General features: G+C 44.6%; 1 protein-coding gene across 1 annotated transcript in view; it reads right to left on the bottom strand.

Annotated features, from left to right (window-relative positions):
* Window positions 1-22,985, bottom strand: part of LOC120922173 (carcinoembryonic antigen-related cell adhesion molecule 1-like) — a gene marked incomplete at its 3' end in the record, with an annotated part of 73,230 nt that overhangs the window by 24,539 nt on the left and 25,706 nt on the right. Inside the window, exons 4-6 of the mRNA XM_040334642.1 lie at window positions 16,804-17,085; window positions 10,540-10,836; window positions 9-245 (exon numbers count right to left, since the gene is read on the bottom strand). Coding sequence (XP_040190576.1) covers window positions 9-245; window positions 10,540-10,836; window positions 16,804-17,085 — 816 coding nt within the window. The remainder of the gene's footprint in view (window positions 1-8; window positions 246-10,539; window positions 10,837-16,803; window positions 17,086-22,985) is intronic.

The following is a 22,985-nucleotide window of genomic DNA, read 5'->3' on the forward strand; positions in this document are numbered from 1 at the left end:
AAACGTACCTATTCTCACTGTACACTGAGATTTTCTTCCCAGTTGGTCTCCATGGCAGGTGAGATCTGATACTTGGAAATTATCACCTATGGATGTAACGTTTACACTGTTTGTTCCATTCTCTGTTATTCCATTAAAGATCAGGGACACATTAGCTTCTGGATGTCCTCCTGACCAGGAACAGCCAAGTTTAATATCCTGTCCATCAGGCAGAGCGGTGCAAGCAATGTTTCCTTCCGGAGTCCCTATGAAATGTAAAATGTTGTCAGCTCAGCAACATTATCATAATCGGTTATCTATTCTAAATCTATATGTTTACCTGTGGATAATCTCGCACATAAATGAGCAACAGGGAAATGTGCATGTATGTATAGTCATTAGAAACGTGTTATTCAAGGGTTACAATCTGCTAACTGTACACCCATCTGTCAGAGCAGGGTTGCCAACTGTCATGAAATTCAAGGGCAGTTTGTAAAATCCATGATTTTTACATCCTTCCATTACGGCAGTGGCAGCCCGTCCATAGGGGGGGCATTCATGCCGCCTCCTCTGATCTATGCACCCGCCATTAATCTGCATGCAGGGCGCTGGACACATAGATTTCAATGCTTTTTTTAAGCACATGATTAGAGCCAGAGGCTTTAATTGACTTCAAAATAGGGTGGGCTCGGGGCGCAGAGCACTGCACCCTGAGCCCATCCAGTTGTGTGACCAAAACAAATTAATATTTGCTATTGTCTTCCTAATTCTCCTCCTGGCCAATCAAGAAGTGGGTCCTGAGACCTGAGTGGCCAGGGAGTCTTGGGACTCCCGGTCAATCGGGTCTCAGGACCTACTTCCTGTTCGGCCGGGAGGAAAAGCCCCAGCTCTTCCCTTGGCAAGCTCATCCCACATCTCATCTCTTCATCTCACCCTAGATCCCATCTGCCTCCTTAAAGGGTCACTAAAGGAAAAATATTTTTTGCTGAAATGACTGTTTATAGGGTATAGAGTAGGGGTGTTGAATATAATCGATGCATCGATGCATCGCGATTCGGGGGCCCCCGATTCGGCATCGATGCATGTGGCCCCAATAATCGATGTCGGGTGACGTCATCCCGACTTGCCCCGCCCCTCCCGGGAGATCGCTCCGAGCGCGTCTAATAAAATACCCATTTTGCATTAAATGCCGCTATAATACACTATATGGCCACTGCTGCATGTACTTTTTAAAATACACAGTGTTTCATACTTATATTGCTGTCTGTATATTCCGGAATCCTCTCATGTTAGCTCCGGCCCGCCTCTCACCTCCTACGTCTCAGCCCCGCCCGCCTCTCTTCTCATCTGATAGCTATAGTACAGTCGGTGGGCGGGGCTGAGAACTCCCACTGAAGTCGGGAAAGAGGAGAACGAGTGGTGAGAGGCGGGCCAGACAGGACAGAGTCACATGTGCGGAAATACAGAGATCAGCATACACACAGAAACGAAGGTATGAGAAGCTGACTGTATATATTTAAAACAGCACATGCAGCAGTGGCCATTAAATGGTTTAGAACGGCATGTATTGCAAATAGGGGATTCTTAATTACAGCAGTATTCTTTCTCCTCCTCCATGTGCTCTATGTTGACATTTCTCTGGTGTCCTAAGTTTGCACATTCCATTGTGTTAACTCCTAGTGTGCTGGAATGTGCGAACTTGGGAAGTCAGGGAAATTTCAACACAGGAAAAACTTTTTCTAGTAGAAAAAAACACTGCGCAGAATACAGAAAAAGTGCTGCCAGGTACCAAAAATTATAGATACAAATTTAAAGCTAAGTGAAAAAAAGGGGAGGTACAGCGCAAAAAACTAATGTAAAAATTGAAAACCTGCACATGAGGCGCAGGTTGATATGTTAGTGGTAATGAATTGATGACACTAGAAAAAACAAATATATATAATCAATGGTTATTGGATGTAACATATGAAGGATAAACCCAATAATTATGACATATAGCTGGGAAATCTTCAGATAGTGCAAGAAAAAATTCTCTCAACAATACGTGCCAAAAGATGAAATCAATCAAAGAAATCCAAATAAATATGGTGACGTATGAGTGGGTGAAAAAAATCCACAAATAATGATCAAGTGAAAAGCTGTTGAATTATGGGTTTATCTTTCATATGTTACATCCAATAACTATTGATTATATATATGATTATACCATTGATTATATACTGGCAACATAATTCAACAGCTTTTCACTTGATCATTATTTGTAGATTTTTTTCACCCACTCATACGTCACCATATTTATTTGGATTTCTTTGATTGATTTCATCTTTTGGCACGTATTGTTGAGAGAATTTTTTCTTGCACTATCTGAAGATTTCCCAGCTATATGTCATAATTATTGGGTTTATCCTTCATATGTTACATCCAATAACCATTGATTATATATATTTGTTTTTTCTAGTGTCATCAATTCATTACCACCAACATATCAACCTGCGCCTCATGTGCAGGTTTTCAATTTTTACATTAGTTTTTTGCGCTGTACCTCCCCTTTTTTTCACATTCAAATTTCAACACAGACAGTACAGGGAACTTGCTGTGAATTATAATCCCTCCAGACCTCCCAGCAGCCACATTTGTATATTCCTGTACCCTGTAGTGCACTAATCACTTTTTATAGTGGAGTTCCACTGCTTTTTAGTTTAGTAAAAGTCAGCAGCTACCAAAAGTGTAGCTGGTGACTTTTATTAAACCGACACTTACTTGTCCCACGGTCCAGCGATGCGACCGCACAGAGCCCCATACCTTTCCCCGCTCCTCTCCTCAATGCCATCATATCTACTGTGGGCACCCGGCCATGATAGCTTACGGCTTCATGGCCAGGCGCGCACTGTGATCTGCCATTGGCCAGCCAAACTTCTGGGACCTGTGTCCCAGAAGATCGCTGGCATGGAGGGGCCACCTAGGGCGACAGAAGGAGTCACCTAGGCAGCCAGGACAGGAAGTCCCACTAAAAAGAGGACCCCCCCCCAAAAAAAATGATATGCCAAATATGGCAGGTCAGGGGGCGAGGAGTGCTTAAAGGAGAAGTTCCACTTTTGGGTGGAACTCCACTTTAAGGGAGTGAGGTTATTTTTATTTAAAAGCAGAGTTCAGTAAAAAAAAACATTAAAAGTCAGCAGCTACAAAAAAAAGTATCTTCTGACTTTTAATAAAAAGACACTCACCTGTCCCACAATCCAGCGATGTTGCCACCCGAACACTCCATTCTGTCCACGGCGCTGGCAATACTTCTGTGGGCATCCGGCTGTGACAGCTTGCAGCTTCACAGCCAGGTGTACATGTCTCACTGCGCTGTCCTGCATAGCTGGACAATCTTCTGGAACCTGTGATGTGTCTCAGAAGATTGCGGGGAGGAAGGGCCACCTAGGCGGCCCAAGCGGAAGTGAGAGCTCGTCGGTAATCGTGATGCATCGTGATGCATCGCCGAATCGAATCGAATCGTGGACTTGATAATCGTAATCGCATCGAATCGTGAGACGAGTGAAGATGCGCAGCCCTAGTATAGAGACATAAAAGTTAACTGATTTCCTTTTAAAAATGATTAAAAATAGATTAAATTCTATCATATAATGTACCTCTAGTTTCACTTTCACTTTCGGTTTTAAACTGGTTTCATGTTTATGTGAAGTAAAGAGACCCACAGAACAAAAAAAAAAATCCAGGGCAGTGTTTTGTTTTTAAAATGAATCTGATTGGTCCTGAGGAGTTTTAGACACACAGCTTAGACCACAGTGAGAAGCTCCCATGAGTTTTTTCAGAAGGAGCCAGACAAGCAGGAAGTGTGGAGATCACAGCAGAATTACAGCTACTTCAAAGCAAAAACGAACAATGAGGACATGAAACCAGTACTGCAGTAAGGTAAAGGAAGCTATTTAGCTAAAAAAAAAAATTTTCCTTTAGTGATCCTTTAAGGTAAGTTCTCCAATCGCCGCATTCCTGCCCGTCTCCTGTGGGGGGGGGGGGTCGCTGACCCCCCTCCCCCAAAATCTTGAGCACAAGCCGCCACTGCATTATGGACTTCTTCTGTGGGTCACAAGAGTACACATCCGTTTGCCCTTCTGTGATCCAGAGTTAGCTGATAGGTTATTGCCTGCTATCATCTGACTTGGCAGAGCTGCTGCAGGCTTTGGAAAATTACCAACAATATGTGCGTGAGCCGGTCGGGGACCGGTTAAGTAGTTTAGCAAAACAAAACTGAGCATGGCTAAAACCACTTGGTCAACAGTTAGAAATTTATTTTTATTTTTATTTTTATTTTTTTCTGTTTTTGAAGTGTCTTCAAAGGCTAATGAAAATGTATGTATTGTACCACTTTTTTTTTTTTACATCAAGATCGGACTTTTTGACAACAACTTCCAAATGAGCAGGTTTTCAACAAACTTTTTTGGATTTCATCGGTCAAATGTTTGCTTTGCAAACGGACAAACTTTACGGCAACAAAAGTCCTATGGTGCAAAGTCCTGCCATGTGCACAGAAGTCCATCGGACTTTAGTCCAAAGTACAAACCCGCATGCTCAGAACCAAAGCAAAAGATCAGACAACAATACAGAAGTTGACCAAAGGGTGGCGGTAAAGAGCAGAAAAAACATAATTTGGTGAAAGTTGGCTGAAAAAGTCCTGCCATGTGTATGAATACCAAGTTCACGGCCAACGCCCTTCAAACAAAAATCCAAGTTTGTTTGAAGTCCAAACATGTGTATGAGGCTTAAGATGGGATTGTGGTACTAGCAGAATCAGCAGGTTTAAATACAGAAAAGGGAAGACTGTAATAAAGAAAACCCCATGTAAGGACTGGTAAGCTGAATTTATTTTAAAAAAATTTCGTGTGCTGTTATTTTTTAGTTTTGCTTTTAGATACGCTTCAATGCAAGGCCACCCTCTCCCTCCCTAGTAGGATGAATTCACTTTCTTTGCCACACCATGGCTCCTGTTTAGGATTTAAAGCTGAACTCCAGAACTGGAGACCCTCACGGTAGGAACAGGCCCGAAGCAAAAGGGAATCTGGGTACAGGACCCACGTGACTAGGGGGCCAGCTGTGGATGTGTTATGTTTTTATTGTTTTAGGTAGATGGATGCAGGGGTCTTTGGTTCGTGAAGGTCGAAATGGTGGAAGGTATACAATAGACATGTGTACACTGAAATATTTTGTTTCGGAATTTCGTTTTCGTCCGAAATTTTTTATTATTTAGTTACTATTTACTATTTAATTAATTTAGTAAAAAAATGCATTCATCCGAGAATCCAAATTAATTCAGGTTGAATCTGTCATTGAAGGCTTATGGTATCTGTCGAATGTTCTAAGAAGAATCGATGAAGCAGCTAAACTGTACGATGCCCCAATCGTACATTTCTGGTCGAATGTTCCGCCCACAAGCTATAGAAGAATTATTCTAATGTTGTATGAATAGTAATAATTATATTTATTAATTATTATTATTACTAGTCACCCAACAGGAGGAGGAGGGAGGAGGGAGGAGGACTTTTATTTCTTAGCAAACAGTTAACTTGAGATGGATAGAAATAGGTTGGTAAAGTGTACCTGGACAGGCCTCTCTCACTGACCTGGCAGCCAGGGTATCACTTAGAACTTCTGGGAAGGAACAAGTCTCTGCCACCGACTTGGCTCTATTAGGATTAGTAGTGAGACCTCTGCCACAGGTCAGTACTCAGTAACATGGATTGTAGAGCGAATCCTCCCAGTAAATATAATTTGCCTGAATCTCCCTCAGGTAGACTTCTTAATTTGGGGTCACTGACTGATAAGTTACAGCATATAACTTCTCAGTGTCTGGCCACCCAGATCCCCGATGGATCGTCTAAGCCCTGTTGGATCACCAGCCACCGGGCTCACCTCAGACTGGGATCTTCTTCATGAAGTGTGGGGACCCAGTAAGTCAATGGGGCCCCTTTGCAGTTTTAGTTGCTCCGGGCCATGAGGGCCCAGAGTCAGGAACTCCGCGTAGCACGTGTGCCCCGGGCTGGTAGGCCACATCGCCGGGGCCCGTGATGTGCGCACACCCTAAAGGTGGGTGCCGCAACTGGAACCAGGAATGGGCGAAGAACCCCACAAAATGGTATCTGCCACAGAAATACTCTCCCCCACGAGGGAAACACTTCTCTGATTGGCTGCTGGAGAAAAGCGCCTCCGCCTGGTACCTCTCTGGCGCCACCTGCTATCCAAAGATGGAACAGTATCTTTAGAACACAGAATGGAACCACATGGGAGTGAGTTGTTGTAAAAGGTGCTTGTTGGCAATTCAGAGGTCTCTATCATCGATGCAAGGTTGAGTGAAGAGCTCAGCTGGGGGAAGGCCTAGGCTGAAACCACATGGACTGGGCTTTATGGAAGCCTGACTTGTAGTTTGGGGCCCAGCCATGTGGCCAAGGCCGAAGCCGCCTCCTCTTTTTCATCAGAGCTCGGCCATGAGGTTCTACAGCTGTTGAGTGTTGAGTATACTTCCATCTTATTTGCCAGTGTTATAGTCGATCATAGACATTTTATTTGAGTATTGTTCTTGATGCAATTGACATATTCTGTTAAAGCATTGTTTATTATGCAATAGACATTGTCTGTTAGAATAAATATAACTGTTTGACTCAAATGTGTCTGTCTTTAACTAACTTCTAGCTTTAGGCCTAAGCACATGCTTGGGCAAGCGAAGGACTCATATACAGTAATACAGATGCAATATATATATATATATTATAGTTTACAGTACACATATGATTAGTAGTAATTATTGCTAGTTCTTAGAAATACTATAGGAAGAACTATGGCATTACACAACACTACAATAAGGACAATGACATTACAAGACCCTATCTATCTAATCTGCCCCAGTCTCCGACAGCGTTGATAGCAGGTCACAACCTGTAAAAAAAAAAAAAACACAAAGAACATATACACAAGCAAAAAAAAAAAAAATATATATATATATATATATATATATATATATATATATATATACTCTACTATGTTAGATACCTCTAAATACAATCTCTAAGGTCAGAATTGAAACTGCACCCTCGGGCCCGAGTGTGAAATTCCCCTTCCTCCCAAAGAGATATCAACAAGTGCTAGACATTTTCCCCTCTTATTTTAAATTGCAAGAGGGAAAAGGAAAAAAAAAACATATGTACAGTAATCTCTGCAATGGTAGAAAAGTTCCTGCAGAACACTGCCCCTTGTGGTCAGTGCGCTGGTACTACACGGCAGTCCATTGTTCAATTCAAAAGGCACAGAAAAAAGGGAAGAAATAAAATACAGGGTATCTCTTTCACTGAAAAGTCTTCTGCCGCTGCAAAGAAACTGGCAAGACCCCATTCTAACTGGCTGAAATAACCTAAGCCTGAAGTTCTGCACATGCACCAAAATGTGGATCCGGTGGGTCAAACAAAAATAAACTTGAATGGGGGTCCTTGTCCAGATCTTCTTAAAAAGCAGCAAAGTGGACAGCATAGGCATGGGGCCTACCTGTAAAAGCGGGGGTCAGGTAGTGAAACAATGTCACCTCTTGAGTTTGTAGAGGTTACAAAGAATACCTGATCGTTTCTCCCCGGGCATTTCAAAACCACCCGATCACGGAAAATGTGGCGACCCAGGCTCCATTCCCTGAGACAATCTTCCAGGCGACCTACACATATGAGAGCGTAAGGTGTCTCACGCTCCTTTTCAGGGACATTTAGGTTTCCCCCTTAAATGGCATCTCGGTACCACCTCTCCCTCTCCTAATCAATCTGGCGGAGGAGAGCGGGTGGCACATACGGATATTCCCACCCGTAGTCAGCAGCAACTCTGCGCATCACAACACGCTGCAATGGAGCCAGTCTGGGCAACGTGTGAGGATCTCTGAGTCCCGGCAGCACAATAGCGTCAGGTGCCCGTCTGAGTACAGGCACAGTAATGGGAATGGGGTTGGTGAGGGCAGAAGGAACAGGAACAGACTCAGGTCAGCTGCGGGATGCTCGGGTACGATGTGCTGGACACATTCGGTTTGCTTCGGCCGAAGCGTTTCTTTCTCCTTCTGGTCCGACAGGCCCGAAATCCCCCATAGCCTTGGGACTCCGGGAAAAGTGGCTCGAACAAATAATCGTCACCGTCATCTGATAGGGACTCAAACTCAGATGAATTATACTCTTCCGCGGGTAGATGGTTGGACGTCTTGGACGGGACAGCAGGCCAATCCGAATAGTGGGCAGACAAGTCTCGACCGCGGCCGCGGGAGACATGTGCAGGGCCCTCACCAGCAACAGCTCGCCACACCAAGACCACATTAACAGTGGAGGCCTCAGGTACGGCTTCGGCCTGTGCACTTGTCTCGCTGGCCACACAGTCAACTTTCTTTGTCTCGTCATGGTCGCTTACCTCCGGGGAGCGAGATGGTGAGGTAGCGGTCAGCAAAGTCAGAGTGGACGAGACTGTGATAACTTCAGCGTCAATAGCCTTGATCTCAACGATCTCCACGGATGGGGAGGGTTCCGGCCATGTGGTCTCCTCTGTGGTTACAGTCCCGGAGATCCAGTCCACCCGGTACTAACGAGGAGCTTCGGTGGGTGGCTGGACTGTAAACAAATAGGCCCGGCATTTATGGCACCAGGCGAAGGGCAAGATCCATACGGCCAGCTTCGTACAACGAGGGCAGGACAGTCCAAGGGCCTCTGATCCTCCGCTGGTGTAGATTGTGGTTTTTATTTGAGAGATTTATGTGTATATTTTTGCACATGGTTAATGGTGTTACAGAGAGGTATGAAGTGATTTGTTTGTTATAGGTCACGTCATATAATGGTGTGTTATCATTGAAGGAGCACTGTACTTTACATGTTTTTTTATTTTTGTATTATTGTGTTAATCACAAGATAGTGGAAATTTGTGGTAATAGCAAAGGAGTGTTTTTTTAGCAGGGACCACCGACCATCTTCAATTGGTTATGTAATATTTAGTAAATTTAAGATTGTCAATGGAGCCAGGAATCCTTATGATGAGATTAAGAATGATTAATGCCAAGTATCCTGGCTAATTGATGTGGTAGCACTATATACTGATTTATTACACATTCTGGATCTTTTGGTACTTCTAGAAGTGATCCATTTCTCTTTTGTTCTGTAATATGTAGCAGTGGCACCATTTCCCCCCCCCCCAATGACCCCTAGATCTGGTGGTACTTCCAGACAGGGTGGACATCTCACCTTTGTTTTGAGAAGTCATATGCTCAATTCACTTTCACTAAGCTAAACCCATGTTATTTACCACAGTGATAATCATTTGCTTACTGGGCACTAATACCCCTTCCTGCCCAGGCAAATTTTCTTGCACTTTGAATGACAATTGCGTGATCATGCTACACTGTAACCAAATTAAATTATCTTTTTTTTTTTAAAACAAATAGAGCTTTCTTTTGGTGGTATTAAATCACTACTGTTTGTTTTTCAAAATGTTTAGTCTTTTTGAGTTAAGCAAAAAAAAAAAACATTTTTCCAATTTGGTTATAAAATTTTGCAAACCGGTACATTTTCTCCTTTACGGATGGACACTGATGAGGTGGCACTGATGGGCAATGATAGGCTGCACTGATAGGGGGTACTTGTGGGCATGGATAGGTGGCACTGATGGGTACGGATAGGTGGCACTGATGAACACTGATAGGTGGCAGTGATGGGCACTAATAGGCGGCACTGATGGGCACTGCTCGAGAGACACTGATGAGGAAGCACTGATTGGCAGCACTGATAGGTGGCACTGGTGGGCACTGATTCACAGTACTGATGGGCATTGATAGATGACACTAATGGGCACAGATTTTCAGCACTGGTGGGCACTTAGAGGGGCAATTTCCCTTCCACAGAAGTCGGTTACCATCTTCTGCTTACTTCCGTGATCAGCTGAGAGAACAGGAGGACGTACATGGATGCCCTCCCAGCATTTGAGGTCCAGGTTGTTGCTGTCTTTTGTCTATAGCACGGATGTCAAGTGGTTAAGTGATGTACTGTCTTTTTTGGAGCTCATTGTTTAAAATAACAAAAGATTCACAAAGTAATAATGGCTGTCTAATTGATGCTGACCAGGGAAGGACTGAGCATTTGCTCCCTGGACCAGTGCTAACGTTGGACTGGTGGCCCTGCCCTGAGTGTAGATACGTCATCATTAAAACTTCAGCCAAAGTTGAATCAGCCGCCAGTGACAACTGTTGGGCATTATATTGCTACCTGCTCCTTATTCAAACATAATAAACCACGTCCTTTAGAAACACTCACCTTTCACCATACTTGCAATAAACTGCAGCACTATAGCACACTTTTCTTGGTAGGCTTTCGTTTCCACAGAAATCTGTCCCTATCATGAAAGGGCCACTTGGCTCATCACAGGTTTGGTAAGAAATTGCTGATGACACACCAGTGTTGCCCAAAACTGATTGTGCATATTTTTATACAAGTTTTAAGTGCTAGCATTTCCTTCAATTAGAAAATATAATGCATATATCAATGGAAAACAATTACTCACAGTTCAAGCTGAGGTTCAGGGCATTGCTTGTCTTGCTGTTGAGCCGATTAGATGCTTCACAGGTGAAAGGTCCAGCATCATTTTTAGAGACGGGGCTGATGAGGAGATTGGAGTGTGGAGGAGAACCACCTTGTGATATCTGATATTGAGAACCCGGGGGTAATGGCTCTCCATTCAGTTTCCAGAGGAACTGGACTTCCGATCCATCAGCTGAGCAATTTAAAGACACGGAGTCCTCTCCAACCCAGATGTATGATCCTGGTGTGTTACCGGTAAGTGTCACCACCGAGATCAATGCTGCAATTCAGAACAGTCCTTGTTACTGTGAGTCAGATCAAAAAGTAGATATAAAGCTACCGAATATGATTCAAATAAACAAAGCTAGTAAGAACCTAACTGGAATAACAGAAAGGTCTGTCGGCTAGAATTTCCGACCCATTAGCATTTGCCAGATACTAAAACACAAGGTTGTGACAACATCATCAGCGAGTGACGCACCAAAGAAAACGGAGTTCTGCAGGGCAATGTACAGGGGGTCAGCAGGGTAGAAATAGGGTCAGCAGTTTGTGGGTCAGTGTGCAGAGGCCATTATTTTGTAGGGCATTGCACAGGGGATCAGCAGGGCAAAGGATGGGAGGTAAGCAAGATAGTGTACAGCAGTCTGCAGGGTGGAAGACAGGGGTTAGCAAGGCAGTGTGCAGGGGTCCACAAGGTGGAAGGCTGGGGTCAGCAGGGAGGAGCACAAGGTTCATCAGGATAGTGTACAGGGGGCAGCAAAGGCTAGGACAGGAGTCAACAGGGTGGAGGACAGGGGTCACTGCTGGTGGGGCGGAGGAAAGGGGTCACTGCTGGCGGGGCGGAGGACAGGGGTCACTGCTGGCGGGGCGGAGGACAGGGGTCACTGCTGGCGGGGCGGAGGACAGGGGTCACTGCTGGCGGGGCAGAGGACAGGGGTCACTGCTGGCGGGGCAGAGGACAGGGGTCACTGCTGGCGGGGCAGAGGACAGGGGTCACTGCTGGCGGGGCAGGGGACAGGGGTCACTGCTGGCGGGGCAGGGGACAGGGGTCACTGCTGGCGGGGCAGAGGACAGGGGTCACTGCTGGCGGGGCAGGGGACAGGGGTCACTGCTGGCGGGGCAGGGGACAGGGGTCACTGCTGGCGGGGCAGGGGACAGGGGTCACTGCTGGCGGGGCAGGGGACAGGGGTCACTGCTGGCGGGGCAGGGGACAGGGGTCACTGCTGGCGGGGCAGGGGACAGGGGTCACTGCTGGCGGGGCAGGGGACAGGGGTCACTGCTGGCGGGGCAGGGGACAGGGGTCACTGCTGGCGGGGCAGGGGACAGGGGTCACTGCTGGCGGGGCAGGGGACAGGGGTCACTGCTGGCGGGGCAGGGGACAGGGGTCACTGCTGGCGGGGCAGGGGACAGGGGTCACTGCTGGCGGGGCAGGGGACAGGGGTCACTGCTGGCGGGGCAGGGGACAGGGGTCACTGCTGGCGGGGCAGGGGACAGGGGTCACTGCTGGCAGGGCAGAGGATAGGGGTCAGTTTCTGCTACTAAAGCGATTGCCACTGCCTTTGGGGTCCCGTGCAGTAAGAACAGGGGTTCGTTCTGTAAATTGTGGCAGTGCCAACCACGCAATCCCCTTTGGTCAGTGTGCCATGGGGCAGCCACTTGGCACAGGACCCAGAATATAACAGCGATCACTGTAGTGGCTCCAACTACTACGATTGTCACTTTTCATATTGATCACTCTGGTATGAGATATGCATACTTATACTGGTCAGTCCAGCTTGGACCAATATATCTACTGTATGCAATAAAAAATTATACCTAGATTTCACCTTTATTACCTGAATGACTTATGTGATAATCAGAATATTCAGTATTTATTATAATTGTGCAGTATAACTCCTAAAAGATATCTGTGTGTCTTCTTATTTTGCTTTACTCACTTTTTCTCAGTTTTTGTCAATTTATCTTCAGAGTTATAGGTTATCTGAAGACTGATAACTGCTGGCTGTCACATGTTTGATCTTACAAATTTGGCCTGGTGTGTTTGAAGCAAAGGGAAGATGTAGCTATGCCATTACTGGAAACATCCAATTAATGTCTTGTCATCTTATTTTTTTTATTTTTTATTTCCTTGATTAGATGCTTGTGATCAATGCACTTCATGTTAAGTGAATCAGGCCTACTGTCTTCCCACTCCTGTTAAATTTTATGACAGTTCATTGGCGGCCACAGCTATCTATGGCTATTCAAACAGCCATCTAGCAATGATCACCGCAGTTAATCGATGGCTGTGCAAACAGCCACAGATAGCTGTGGGTGCCAGCAATCTGTCATTAAAGTGTACGGGCTTGGCAGCCACGGCCAGTCACTCACAGATGGCCAAAACAGCAGCAAGAATCAGCAGATTACTGCCACTGCCATGTGCACTGTGGCTAAACATCCCTGCAAATCGGGGGTCAAGTCCTGGGGGAAAAAGTGTGGGAACTCCCACCATAGATCCACTCCCCCCACCAAAAAAAAAAAAAGATACGCTCACTAAAGTGCATGTTTTTTTTTTTTTAAGCAAGTTCTTTCTAAATCCCGCGATAACTCATGGCAGACCTCCGCAATGTCTCCTGGGAACAATGCCAAAAGCTCCCAGGAGACATTGCAGCATCGAGGAAGTGGCGGAATACCCGCACACTACCCGATGAATCCATATACAGGAAGCGGCCAGTAACATAAAGGATTACGAAGGTTCGCCTGCCCCTGACAGTGACTCGAGCTGGGCATCGCCGCTTAGTGAAGGATTGGCTCGGGTGGCTCGGCTGCTCTAGTCCTGCAAAGGGAACTGCTTTCCTACTGTAAAAAAAAGTGCAGGAACTCTGTTCCCGCAGGACTTGAGCCCTGCTGCAAATGTAGTATTACTTAGGCTTTTAGTTGATAGGAATGTAGATAAAGATCTTTATCGGTTGTTACTATAAATCCTTTTTGAGAACTGGTGCCTAAAACTGAACTGCATATTCCAGATGAGGTCTTACTAATGATTTGTACAGATATAATTTTGCCCCTGTTCAAATCATTAGTAAGACCTCATCTGGAATATGCAGTTCAGTTTTGGGCTCCAGTTCTCAAAAAGGATATCGGGAAACTGGAGAAAGTTCAGAGAAGGGCAACCAAACTAATAAGAGGCATGGGGGAGCTCAGCTATGCAGAGGCGTATCTAGTGAAAATAGCGCCTATGGCAAGCACTGAAACTGCGCCCCTGTCGAAACATTTGAAACCCGTCTTTCAGATAACCTTAACAAAAAAAAAAAAACGCTGACAAAACTAGTGATATTTATCATCCCTTGTGATACCTTGGGTAGTGACATATCCTCTTTATGGAGAAATCTGACCTCTGCCGGGTTAGACTTTTTTTTATGCAGTTTGGTAGATCTTTGTTGGATCAGGTTAGATCAATCATTGTTTGCGTTAGATCTCACACAGAAGAAGCAATATTAACAGGTATTCTTACTGGGGGGGGGGGGGGGGCTAACCCGTCATCAGCCCCCCCTTATCAAATTTTCTGGACAAGAATCATTCAGGCTAATAGTAAGAGATATTCGTTAGATCCGGTAAGATCAAGTGGTTTTAACGTTAGATATTCGTTAGATCCAGTAACTTAATAAGTCTCTATGAGATCTAACGTTAAAACCACTTGATCTTACCGGATCTAACGAATATCTATTAGTCTGAATGATTTTTGGCCCAAAAAAATGATAAGGGAGGCCAGCCCCCCTCATTAATCACTTAATAAGTCTCTAATTATGTGAGATCTAACGTTAAAACCACTTGATCTTACCGGATCTAATGAATATCTATTAGCCTGAATGATTTTTGCCCAGAAAATTTGATAAGGGGGGGCCAACCCATCCATATGTCCATCCATATGTACCACCTAAAATCGAATTTTGTATGTGGAATATCTCGGAAATTATGTGAGATCTAACGTTAAAACCACTTGATCTTACCGGATCTAATGAATATCTATTAGCCTGAATGATTTTTGCCCAGAAAATTTGATAAGGGGGGGCCAACCCATCCATATGTCCATCCATATGTACCACCTAAAATCGAATTTTGTATGTGGAATATCTCGGAAATTATGTGAGATCTAACGTTAAAACCACTTGATCTTACCGGATCTAACGAATAGCTATTGGCCTAAAATGATTTTTGGCCAGAAAATTTGATAAGGGGGGGCTGATGACGGGTTAGCCCCCCCAGCAAATAACTGTTAATATTGCTTCTTCTGTGTGAGATCTAACTCAAACAATGATTGATCTAACCTGATCTAACAAAGATCTAACAAACTGCATAAAAAAAAATCACATTTTTTAATATGCTAACCCGGCAGAGGTAGAAATCTGGGGTTTATTAGACCCCTGATCCCACCTCTGCCCTCCAAGGCCAGGTAAATGCAGAATCAATACTGGAAGTGATGAAATCTTCATCACTTAAGGCCTCAGGTTTCACAGAGGAGAGGGAGAAACTAATGTCCCTCCTTCTTTGTGTGCTGCCAATCTGACCAGATGGAATGAGAGAGCCTGGGCGAACAGGGGAGGGCTGTGGCTGAACGCAGCAGGGATAGCGCTGCCATTGTCCATTAGCAAAGATGCTAAAAAGGAGATCCTGCCTATGCTCCGGAGGAGGGAAAAAGAGACCCTCAGACCCTGGTAAGTGCCTTGCAGCCCAGCCACTCAACAGCTCCCCTTTCTTATGGCGCCCATGGCACTTGCCATGGCTGCCATACCCTAGATATACCACTGCAGCTATGAGGAAAGATTAGCAGGGATCTTCAAACTAAGGCCCTCCAGCTGTTGCAGAACTACATATCCCATGAGGCATTGTAAAACTCTGACATTCACAGACATGACTTGGCATGATGGGAATTGTAGTTCCTAAACAACTGGAGGGCCGTAGTTTGAGGACCCCTGGATTAGAGGAACTACATTTATTCACTCTTAAGAGGAGATTAGGGGGGATATGATCAACAAATACATAAGGGGTCCATATAGTGAACTTGGTGTTGTTATTCACTTTAAGGTCATCACAGAGGACAAGGGGGCGCTCTTTACATCTAGAGGAAAAGAGATTTAATCTCCAAATACGGAAAGGTTTCTTCACAGTAAGAGCTGTGAAAATGTGGAATAGACTCCCACCAGAGGTGGTTCTGGCCAGCTCAGTAGATTGCTTTAAGAAAGGCCTGGATTCTTTCCTAAATGTACATAATATAACTGAGTACTAAGATTTATAGGTAAAGTTGATCCAGGGAAAATCCGATTGCCTCTCGGGGGATCAGGAAGGAATTTTTGGGCAGTTATGAATCTTATGCCTCGTACATACGACCAGTTTTCCCACTGGGAAAACTGCCATGACAGCTTTTGGCCGGGAAAACTGTCCGTGTGTATGCTCCATCGCAGTTTTCCCGACAGGAAAACCGCCGGGAAAAATTAGAACATGTTTTCTTTTCCTGGCGGTCTTTTTCCCTGCAGTTTTGCTATGGGAAACACTGCGGTGGAGCATACACATGGCCGGGATTCCCGGCCAAAGCTCTCATGGCAGGTTTCCTTGCCATGTGTAGGGGGAAAAAGCTGCCGAGCAGGTTCTCGGTTTTCCCGGCGGTAAAAAGTCTGCTGGGAAACCTGTACATGTGTACGAGGCATCATATATTAAACTTGCACAATTATAGGACCGAAAGTACTGATTTAAAGCGGAGGTTCACCCAAAAATCCACTTTTTGACATTAGCTGTAGCATACTGCTAACATCTGCAGTATGCTGTTTTTTTTTTTTTTTTACTTGTACTTATCGTTATATGAGCCCTTGTTTTCCGGCTCCGAGCGGGGAATCCTACGGGGAATGGGCGTTTCTAAGCGAAGAGGAGTTGATTGACGGCTGCTAAGGCACGTCTTGGCCTCTGTTTAATCTTCAACTGCCATGGTGCTGCACATGTGATCAGTTATGACACCAGCCATTGGATGGTTTGACAGTTTGGTTGAGAGCACAACCAATGTGACAGTTAGCAATCCCGGCATGCCTGGAATGTAACTGCTTTTTCAAACTGTTAAATTGATGGATTTACTTCCGCTTTAAGGATGCTGGAAAGTTCATTTTGAGGGTGAACCTCCGCTTTAATACGCTATTATATGTACATTAAAAAAAGAAAATCTGACAGTTGCATTTAAAACTGCATAGTGGTGATGAATAGAATTTGTTTTTACACTTACAGCCCAGTGCAAGATTTATTCCATTGCTGGTCTGGTTGTTTATCCAGTTGGAGGCTCTACAGGTGAAGGTTCCAGTGTCATTAGCAGTGACGGGGCTGATTGTTAGCACTCTGTAGTTCTCAGTGAAGTGGTATCGAGAGTCCGAGGGCAGTGGTGCCCCCTGTAGGCTCCAGGAGTAAGTTACACCTGTACCTCTAGCTGAACAGTTAAGAGACACCAAATCTAAACCTGGCCAGACCACTCCTGGTATATTGCTGATTAATTTCACGTCAGAGACCGGATCTGCCAAATAAAAACAAATTTGTTAGAGTCTGAATAAGAAAATCATTATTCTTTCACACAATGTTATGTCATGAAAAAATTCTAGGCACTACAAAATGGACTGCATAACTAGCCCATGGCTTTCTAAGGGTTTCCCATACAATAAGATTACTGTATTTTTGCTTCTTTGAGATGGCACGTTACTGAATGTCTAAAGTGCTGTTCAAACTGTTGTCGCCAAAGGCGTGCGCAGGGGGTGTGCCTGGGCACACCGTAATCACTTTGTGCAGTGCTAATTCCCCCTACTGCTCAGGCTTCCCCTCTTGTTGCGCCCCTCGCAGTGCTTCTGGCTCTCCTCCTCTCCTCTCCCACCAGCTGCTGTGGTGGGGGGGGGGGGGGGGGGGTTCAGGATGGAGAGTGAAGGAAGGGGCTAGTTAATATGTTATTTACCAGCCCCTTCTTTTTCCAAATGAACACAGGGAACACACACTCTCACTTTCATCACTGAAGCATAGTAAACTGTGTTTATTATTATTCGGTTTGGGAATGAACAGGAAACCGCTCAGCACAGAGCACTTCCCATTCATTTGATTGAACTGGATGGACTAGTGTCTTTTTTCAACCGGATTAACTATGTAACTTTGTGGCTTCACGGAGCCTGGGGACCTGTCATACACTGTCCAGTACAGCTAAGGAATGCGTGTTTGAGCTTTGGCGTGCACACCCTAATGCAATAGGCTACGCACACCTATGGTTGGCGCTATATTCATCCTGTTTAATAAAAATGTACAGCGCTACAAAGGAAGCTGAGGACAAAAGACATGAATAGGTGTTGTAGCAATAAACCACAAACACCCACCTTTCACCATGTCCACCAATCAGTGCCGCACCACTTTGAGTGGTACACTTTCTGTAGCCCGCATGAAGAGGCCATTTCCCTCTCAGTGATAATGGTTACCAGTACAATAGAGAGGGTGATTTACCCATACAGGAACAGCAATACAAATCTAACAGATGTTATAATACCTTCACTGTTTCCAAAATGTGTGTGTATATATATATATATATAAAAAAAAAAGTTTTGTCTTTGGTTAAACTTTAAAGTTACACTAAATTATATCCTTAGGCCCAGATTCACAAAGCACTTACGCCGACGTAGAACAAGATACGCCGATGTAAGTGCAAATATGCGCCGTCGTATCTAGTGTTGAGCAGAATACGCCATATTCGATTTCGCGATATATCACGAATATATAGCCGAATATTCGAGAAATATTCGCTAAATTCGAATATTCGTGAAATTTTTGCGAAATTTCGCTATTGCGAATGAGAAAATAATTGCGAAATTTCGACAACAGCGGAAGGAGCACTCTGATTGGCTCAGAATATTTGTGCTATTTTGCACTCTGATTGGCTCAGAATATTCGTGATATTGTATCGAAATTTCGCAAAATGCGAATGCGATATTGATGGCGAAATTTCGGAAGGAGCACTCTGATTGGCTCAGAATATTCGTGATATTTTACAATACAAAATAATTGCGAATATTCGGCAAATGCGGAAGGAGCACTCTGATTGGCTCAGAATATTCGTGATATTTTACAATACAAAATAATTGCGAATATTCGGCAAATGCGGAAGGAGCACTCTGATTGGCTCAGAATATTCGTGATATTTTACAATAGAAAATAAAAAGTGTTTTGCATTGGTGGTGATTCTTTACTCTATCCATCTGTCACAGCCGTTTGTCAATCAAACACCTTGAAGATTGAACACGTTCATGCTGCATGCTTTGGACTTTTTTTCACTTCACATATCAAAGACATTTTTATGAAAGATTATTTTTCTATTATTGGGACTATATTTCTTTATATATTTGTTTCACTGTGTATTTCACAAGTTATTTGCGCTTGCTTATTTTATAATTTGCCCACATGTCTTGTCACTAGACATATTTTCTATTCTTGTAGAGCGACGCCATTTTCTGTCTTGTATTAATTTATGTTGTATAACATTTTTGAGTTGCTGCTGTATTCTCCCCTTTTTTTAAGGTATGCGCAATTTTTTCCTTCTTACAAAAAAAAATTATATCAAACATACAAATATTAATAACAGAAACATACACAAAGCCCCCCCCCCTTTTGCATCAGAGACAATCAGAGTTCTCCTACCACAGTTATCGAAAATTCGCAATCATTTTCGCATTCGCATTAGCGAAATTTCGCAATTTTTTTTTTTTTATATTCGGCAACATAAAAGGATCGCCTCAGCTTAGCTACTCGGCCCAGGGTCTCTAATCATACCAGCAATGCTTTTAGACGTCGATAGGATGTGATCTGTTTTAAAAATCAAATTGAAAAAATGCGAATATTCGGAATTGCGAATATTCACCGCGAAATTCGAAATATATCGCGAATACTCGAATATGCCATATTCGAGCCGAATATTCGCAATACGAATATTCGTGAGCAACACTAGTCGTATCTGTGCGCCGGACCCACAAACTAAGATGCGCCTAAAAACAGGCTTCATCCCGCCGACGTAACTTGCCTACGCCAGTGTAGGGTGGGCGCCAGGGGTCAAGTCATGGGGAAAAAAGTGTGGGAACTCCCCACTCAAGATCCACTCCCCCACCAAGAAAAAAAAATTGTACGATCCACTGTAAGCAAGTTCTTTCTAAATCCCGCGATAACTCGCGGCAGACCTCTGCAATGTCTCCTGGGAACAATGACAAAAGCTCCCAGGAGACATTGCGGCATCGAGGAAGTGACAGAATACCCGCACACTACCCGATGAATCCATATACAGGAAGCGGCCAGTAACATAAAGGATTACTAAGGTTCGCCTGCCCCTGACAGTGATTTGAGCTGGGCATCGCCGCTTAATGAAGGATTGGCTCGGGTGGCTCGGCTGCTCTAGTCCTGCAAAGGGAACTGAGTTCCTGCTGTGAAAAAAGTGCAGGAACTCCGTTCCCACGCGTTCCCGCAGGACTAGAGCCCTGGTGGGCGCACATTTAGGCTGGACGCATGGTGGTGCTCCCATTGATTAGCCATTCAAACATGCAAATGAGGAAAATACGGCGATTCACGAACATACATGCGCCCGAGGGAGGCTACGCGAGGTGCGCGTAAGTTGTACGTCCGGCGTAAAGTTATGCCCCATAAAGGAGGTGCAACCCAGCAGCAGACATGCAAAGGTGTGCACCAGGGAAAACAAGCTGTCGTATATTACGTAGTTTACGTTGGACGTGTGTCTGACTGGGCGTAGGTTACGTTCACGCCTTAGGCAGTGATCCGGCGTAGTTTAGGCAGTTGTTCCGACGTGGTTGTGAGCATGCGCAGAAGGATGTGTCCACGTCACGGAGCATGCGCAGTTCATGATACGTATCTGTCTGGCGCTCGGCCCATCATTTGCATGGGGTCGCGCCTCATTTGCATGGCTCACGCCCACTTCCACCTACGCTGGCGTACGCCTTCGAAACCCAGTGCAGTTTTGGGAGCACTGGCTTTGAGAATTCCATGCTTGCCTCTCTGCGCTGCGTTGGCGTAGCGTACATTGTTTGCGCTACGGCGGCGTGATGTGCGCCCGCTCTCTGTGAATTTGGGCCACTGTCTCCAAAAAATAATCTACACACATCCACTACTTAAAGCAGTATTAACCCCAAAAGCAAACATTTATTATAGTGCATTTGTTTTATTTTTTAGGCTTTCTTTCTTTTATGTTCACCTGGTGATCTTGCCAGTAAGTCTGTTTTTTTTCCCCTGCAGATGTAGCAGTTGCAGGGTTTAGACAAACCATTTACCACTGGCAGTTATTTTTTTTACATCGATTAGCTTTTATTTATTTATATACAACCTTTATCCCAAGAGGAAGAAAATTGTTGCTGTAACTGCTGTGTGCTGGAGTTTGGCTTCAATTTGTTAGTGTATTTAAATCTTCTAGTACATATAACACTCCCCCCCAGACTGACAATGCTGCTGTCCAAAGTGTCTCTGTTGTTCCTACATGATACATCCAAAGTGGGGGCACTCTAATACAGAAGGTGTGTTACTGGCCAGATAGCCTGGTGAAAATAGAAGGAAAAAAAGTATAAAAAAAAAGAAAACGAATGTAGCCACCACATGTAATATACTGCAGCTTACCAATCATTAGATGTTTGGTTTTGGCTTTAATACCACTTTAAAATGGCTGTAAACCCTTACATATACCCAGTGAAGTGAAGAGCCTCAGATAATACACAGAGATGAAACAAATCCTCCTACATAAGTTGTACTTGTGTATCTGAAGCCCCCTCTTCTCTACATCCTTAATGAAGTGCAGAATTGTGATAAAACCCTTTTTCATCTGACTGCAGCACAGAAGATGGGGTAGAGAGCTGCAGTTAAAGCTCTTGTACAGTGTGTGGGAGCTGATTGGAGGAAAAGGGATACACCCCTATTCCCACAGTGCACAGGAACAAAGGAAAGATACAAGACTGTGTTTTGAATAGACAAGCTGTGTGCTGAGCTCCCTCCCCCGTCACAAATTTATCTCATGTGTCGGAAAACTTCTTAGTAGGGATTAATGCTGATAACAGAGAAACTAAGCACCAGAGAGAAATTACACTTCGAGCTTTAGAGAGAGAGAAGTAAAAACTACAGATATAAAGTATGTGCTTTGTTCAGATTTCATGACTGAGATTTACAACCACTTTAATGGCCCTGTAATTAATTTTTCATTAAATTGTTTCTTGCTTTTTTTTCCTGCCTCCTTGTAATGTCCTCTGCGAGCTCCCAAACCTCTGTATTCCTCTCACTTCCATTTGTTTGGAACAAGCGGTGCACGTCAGTTGCAGTCACATGCACTACTCTATGAACACTACAAATCCCATGCTACACTATATTGTCAAAAGTATTGGGACACTTGCCTTTATACGCACATAAACTTTAATGGCATCCCAATCTTAATCCGTAGGGTTCAATATTGAGTTGGCCCACCCTTTACAGCTATAACAGCTTCAACTCTTCTGGGAAAGCCGTCCACAAGGTTTAGGAGTGTGTCTATGGGAATGTTTGAATTGGTCAGGACTCTGTGCAGGTAAAGTTCCTCCACCCCATGGTGTGGGGTTGTTTTTTCAGGGGTTGGGTTTGGCCCCGCAGTTTCAGTGAAGGGAACTTATAAGGCGTCAGCATACCAAGACATCTTGGACAATTTCATGCTTCCAACTTTTGTGGGAACAGTTTGGGGATGGCCACTTCCAACATGACTGCACACCAGTGCACAAAGCAAGGTCCATAAAGACATGGATGAGCGAGTTTGGGGTGGAGGAACTTGACTGGCCTGCACAGAGTCCTGACCTCAACCCGATAGAACACCTTTTGGATGAATATGAGCGGAGACTACAAGCCAGGACTTCTCATCCAACATCAGTGCCTCGCCTCATAAATGTGCTTCTGGAAGAAGGAGCAAACATCCCCATAGACACACTCCTAAACCCAGGGCTGTCTTAATAGCATCATGGGCCCCTGGGCAAAGTAATGCTCTGGGGCCCCTACAATGATGACAGTGCAGGTAAACAGACATCAAGTAGGTAGGAGGCAGATGGCCTCCTCCTATGTATCGATCACTCTCAGTGCCATTATGGGGCCCCCAATTTCGGGACAACGTGGGCTCAAAGATCAGTTGCTTTGGGGGGGAAAAACAGGGGCCCCCATGCAGCTGGGGCCCCTGGGCAGTGCCCAGGTGTGCAAAAAGAAGAAAAGAAAAAGGCACACCAGCCTAGTGTGTTACCGTTATACCAAATTTAATAAAATAAAATATATAAAATGCCTACTCCCAATGGTAGTAGAAAGAATCACAGTATAAGCTTAATCGACATGAGCTGTAGTGGATTACCCTCGAACCACACTCCAACCGGTCATGGAGGAAATGAAAAGAGGTCA

Source organism: Rana temporaria, unplaced genomic scaffold (assembly GCF_905171775.1).
Source record: "Rana temporaria unplaced genomic scaffold, aRanTem1.1, whole genome shotgun sequence".
In the NCBI taxonomy this organism is placed as follows: domain Eukaryota; kingdom Metazoa; phylum Chordata; class Amphibia; order Anura; family Ranidae; genus Rana; species Rana temporaria.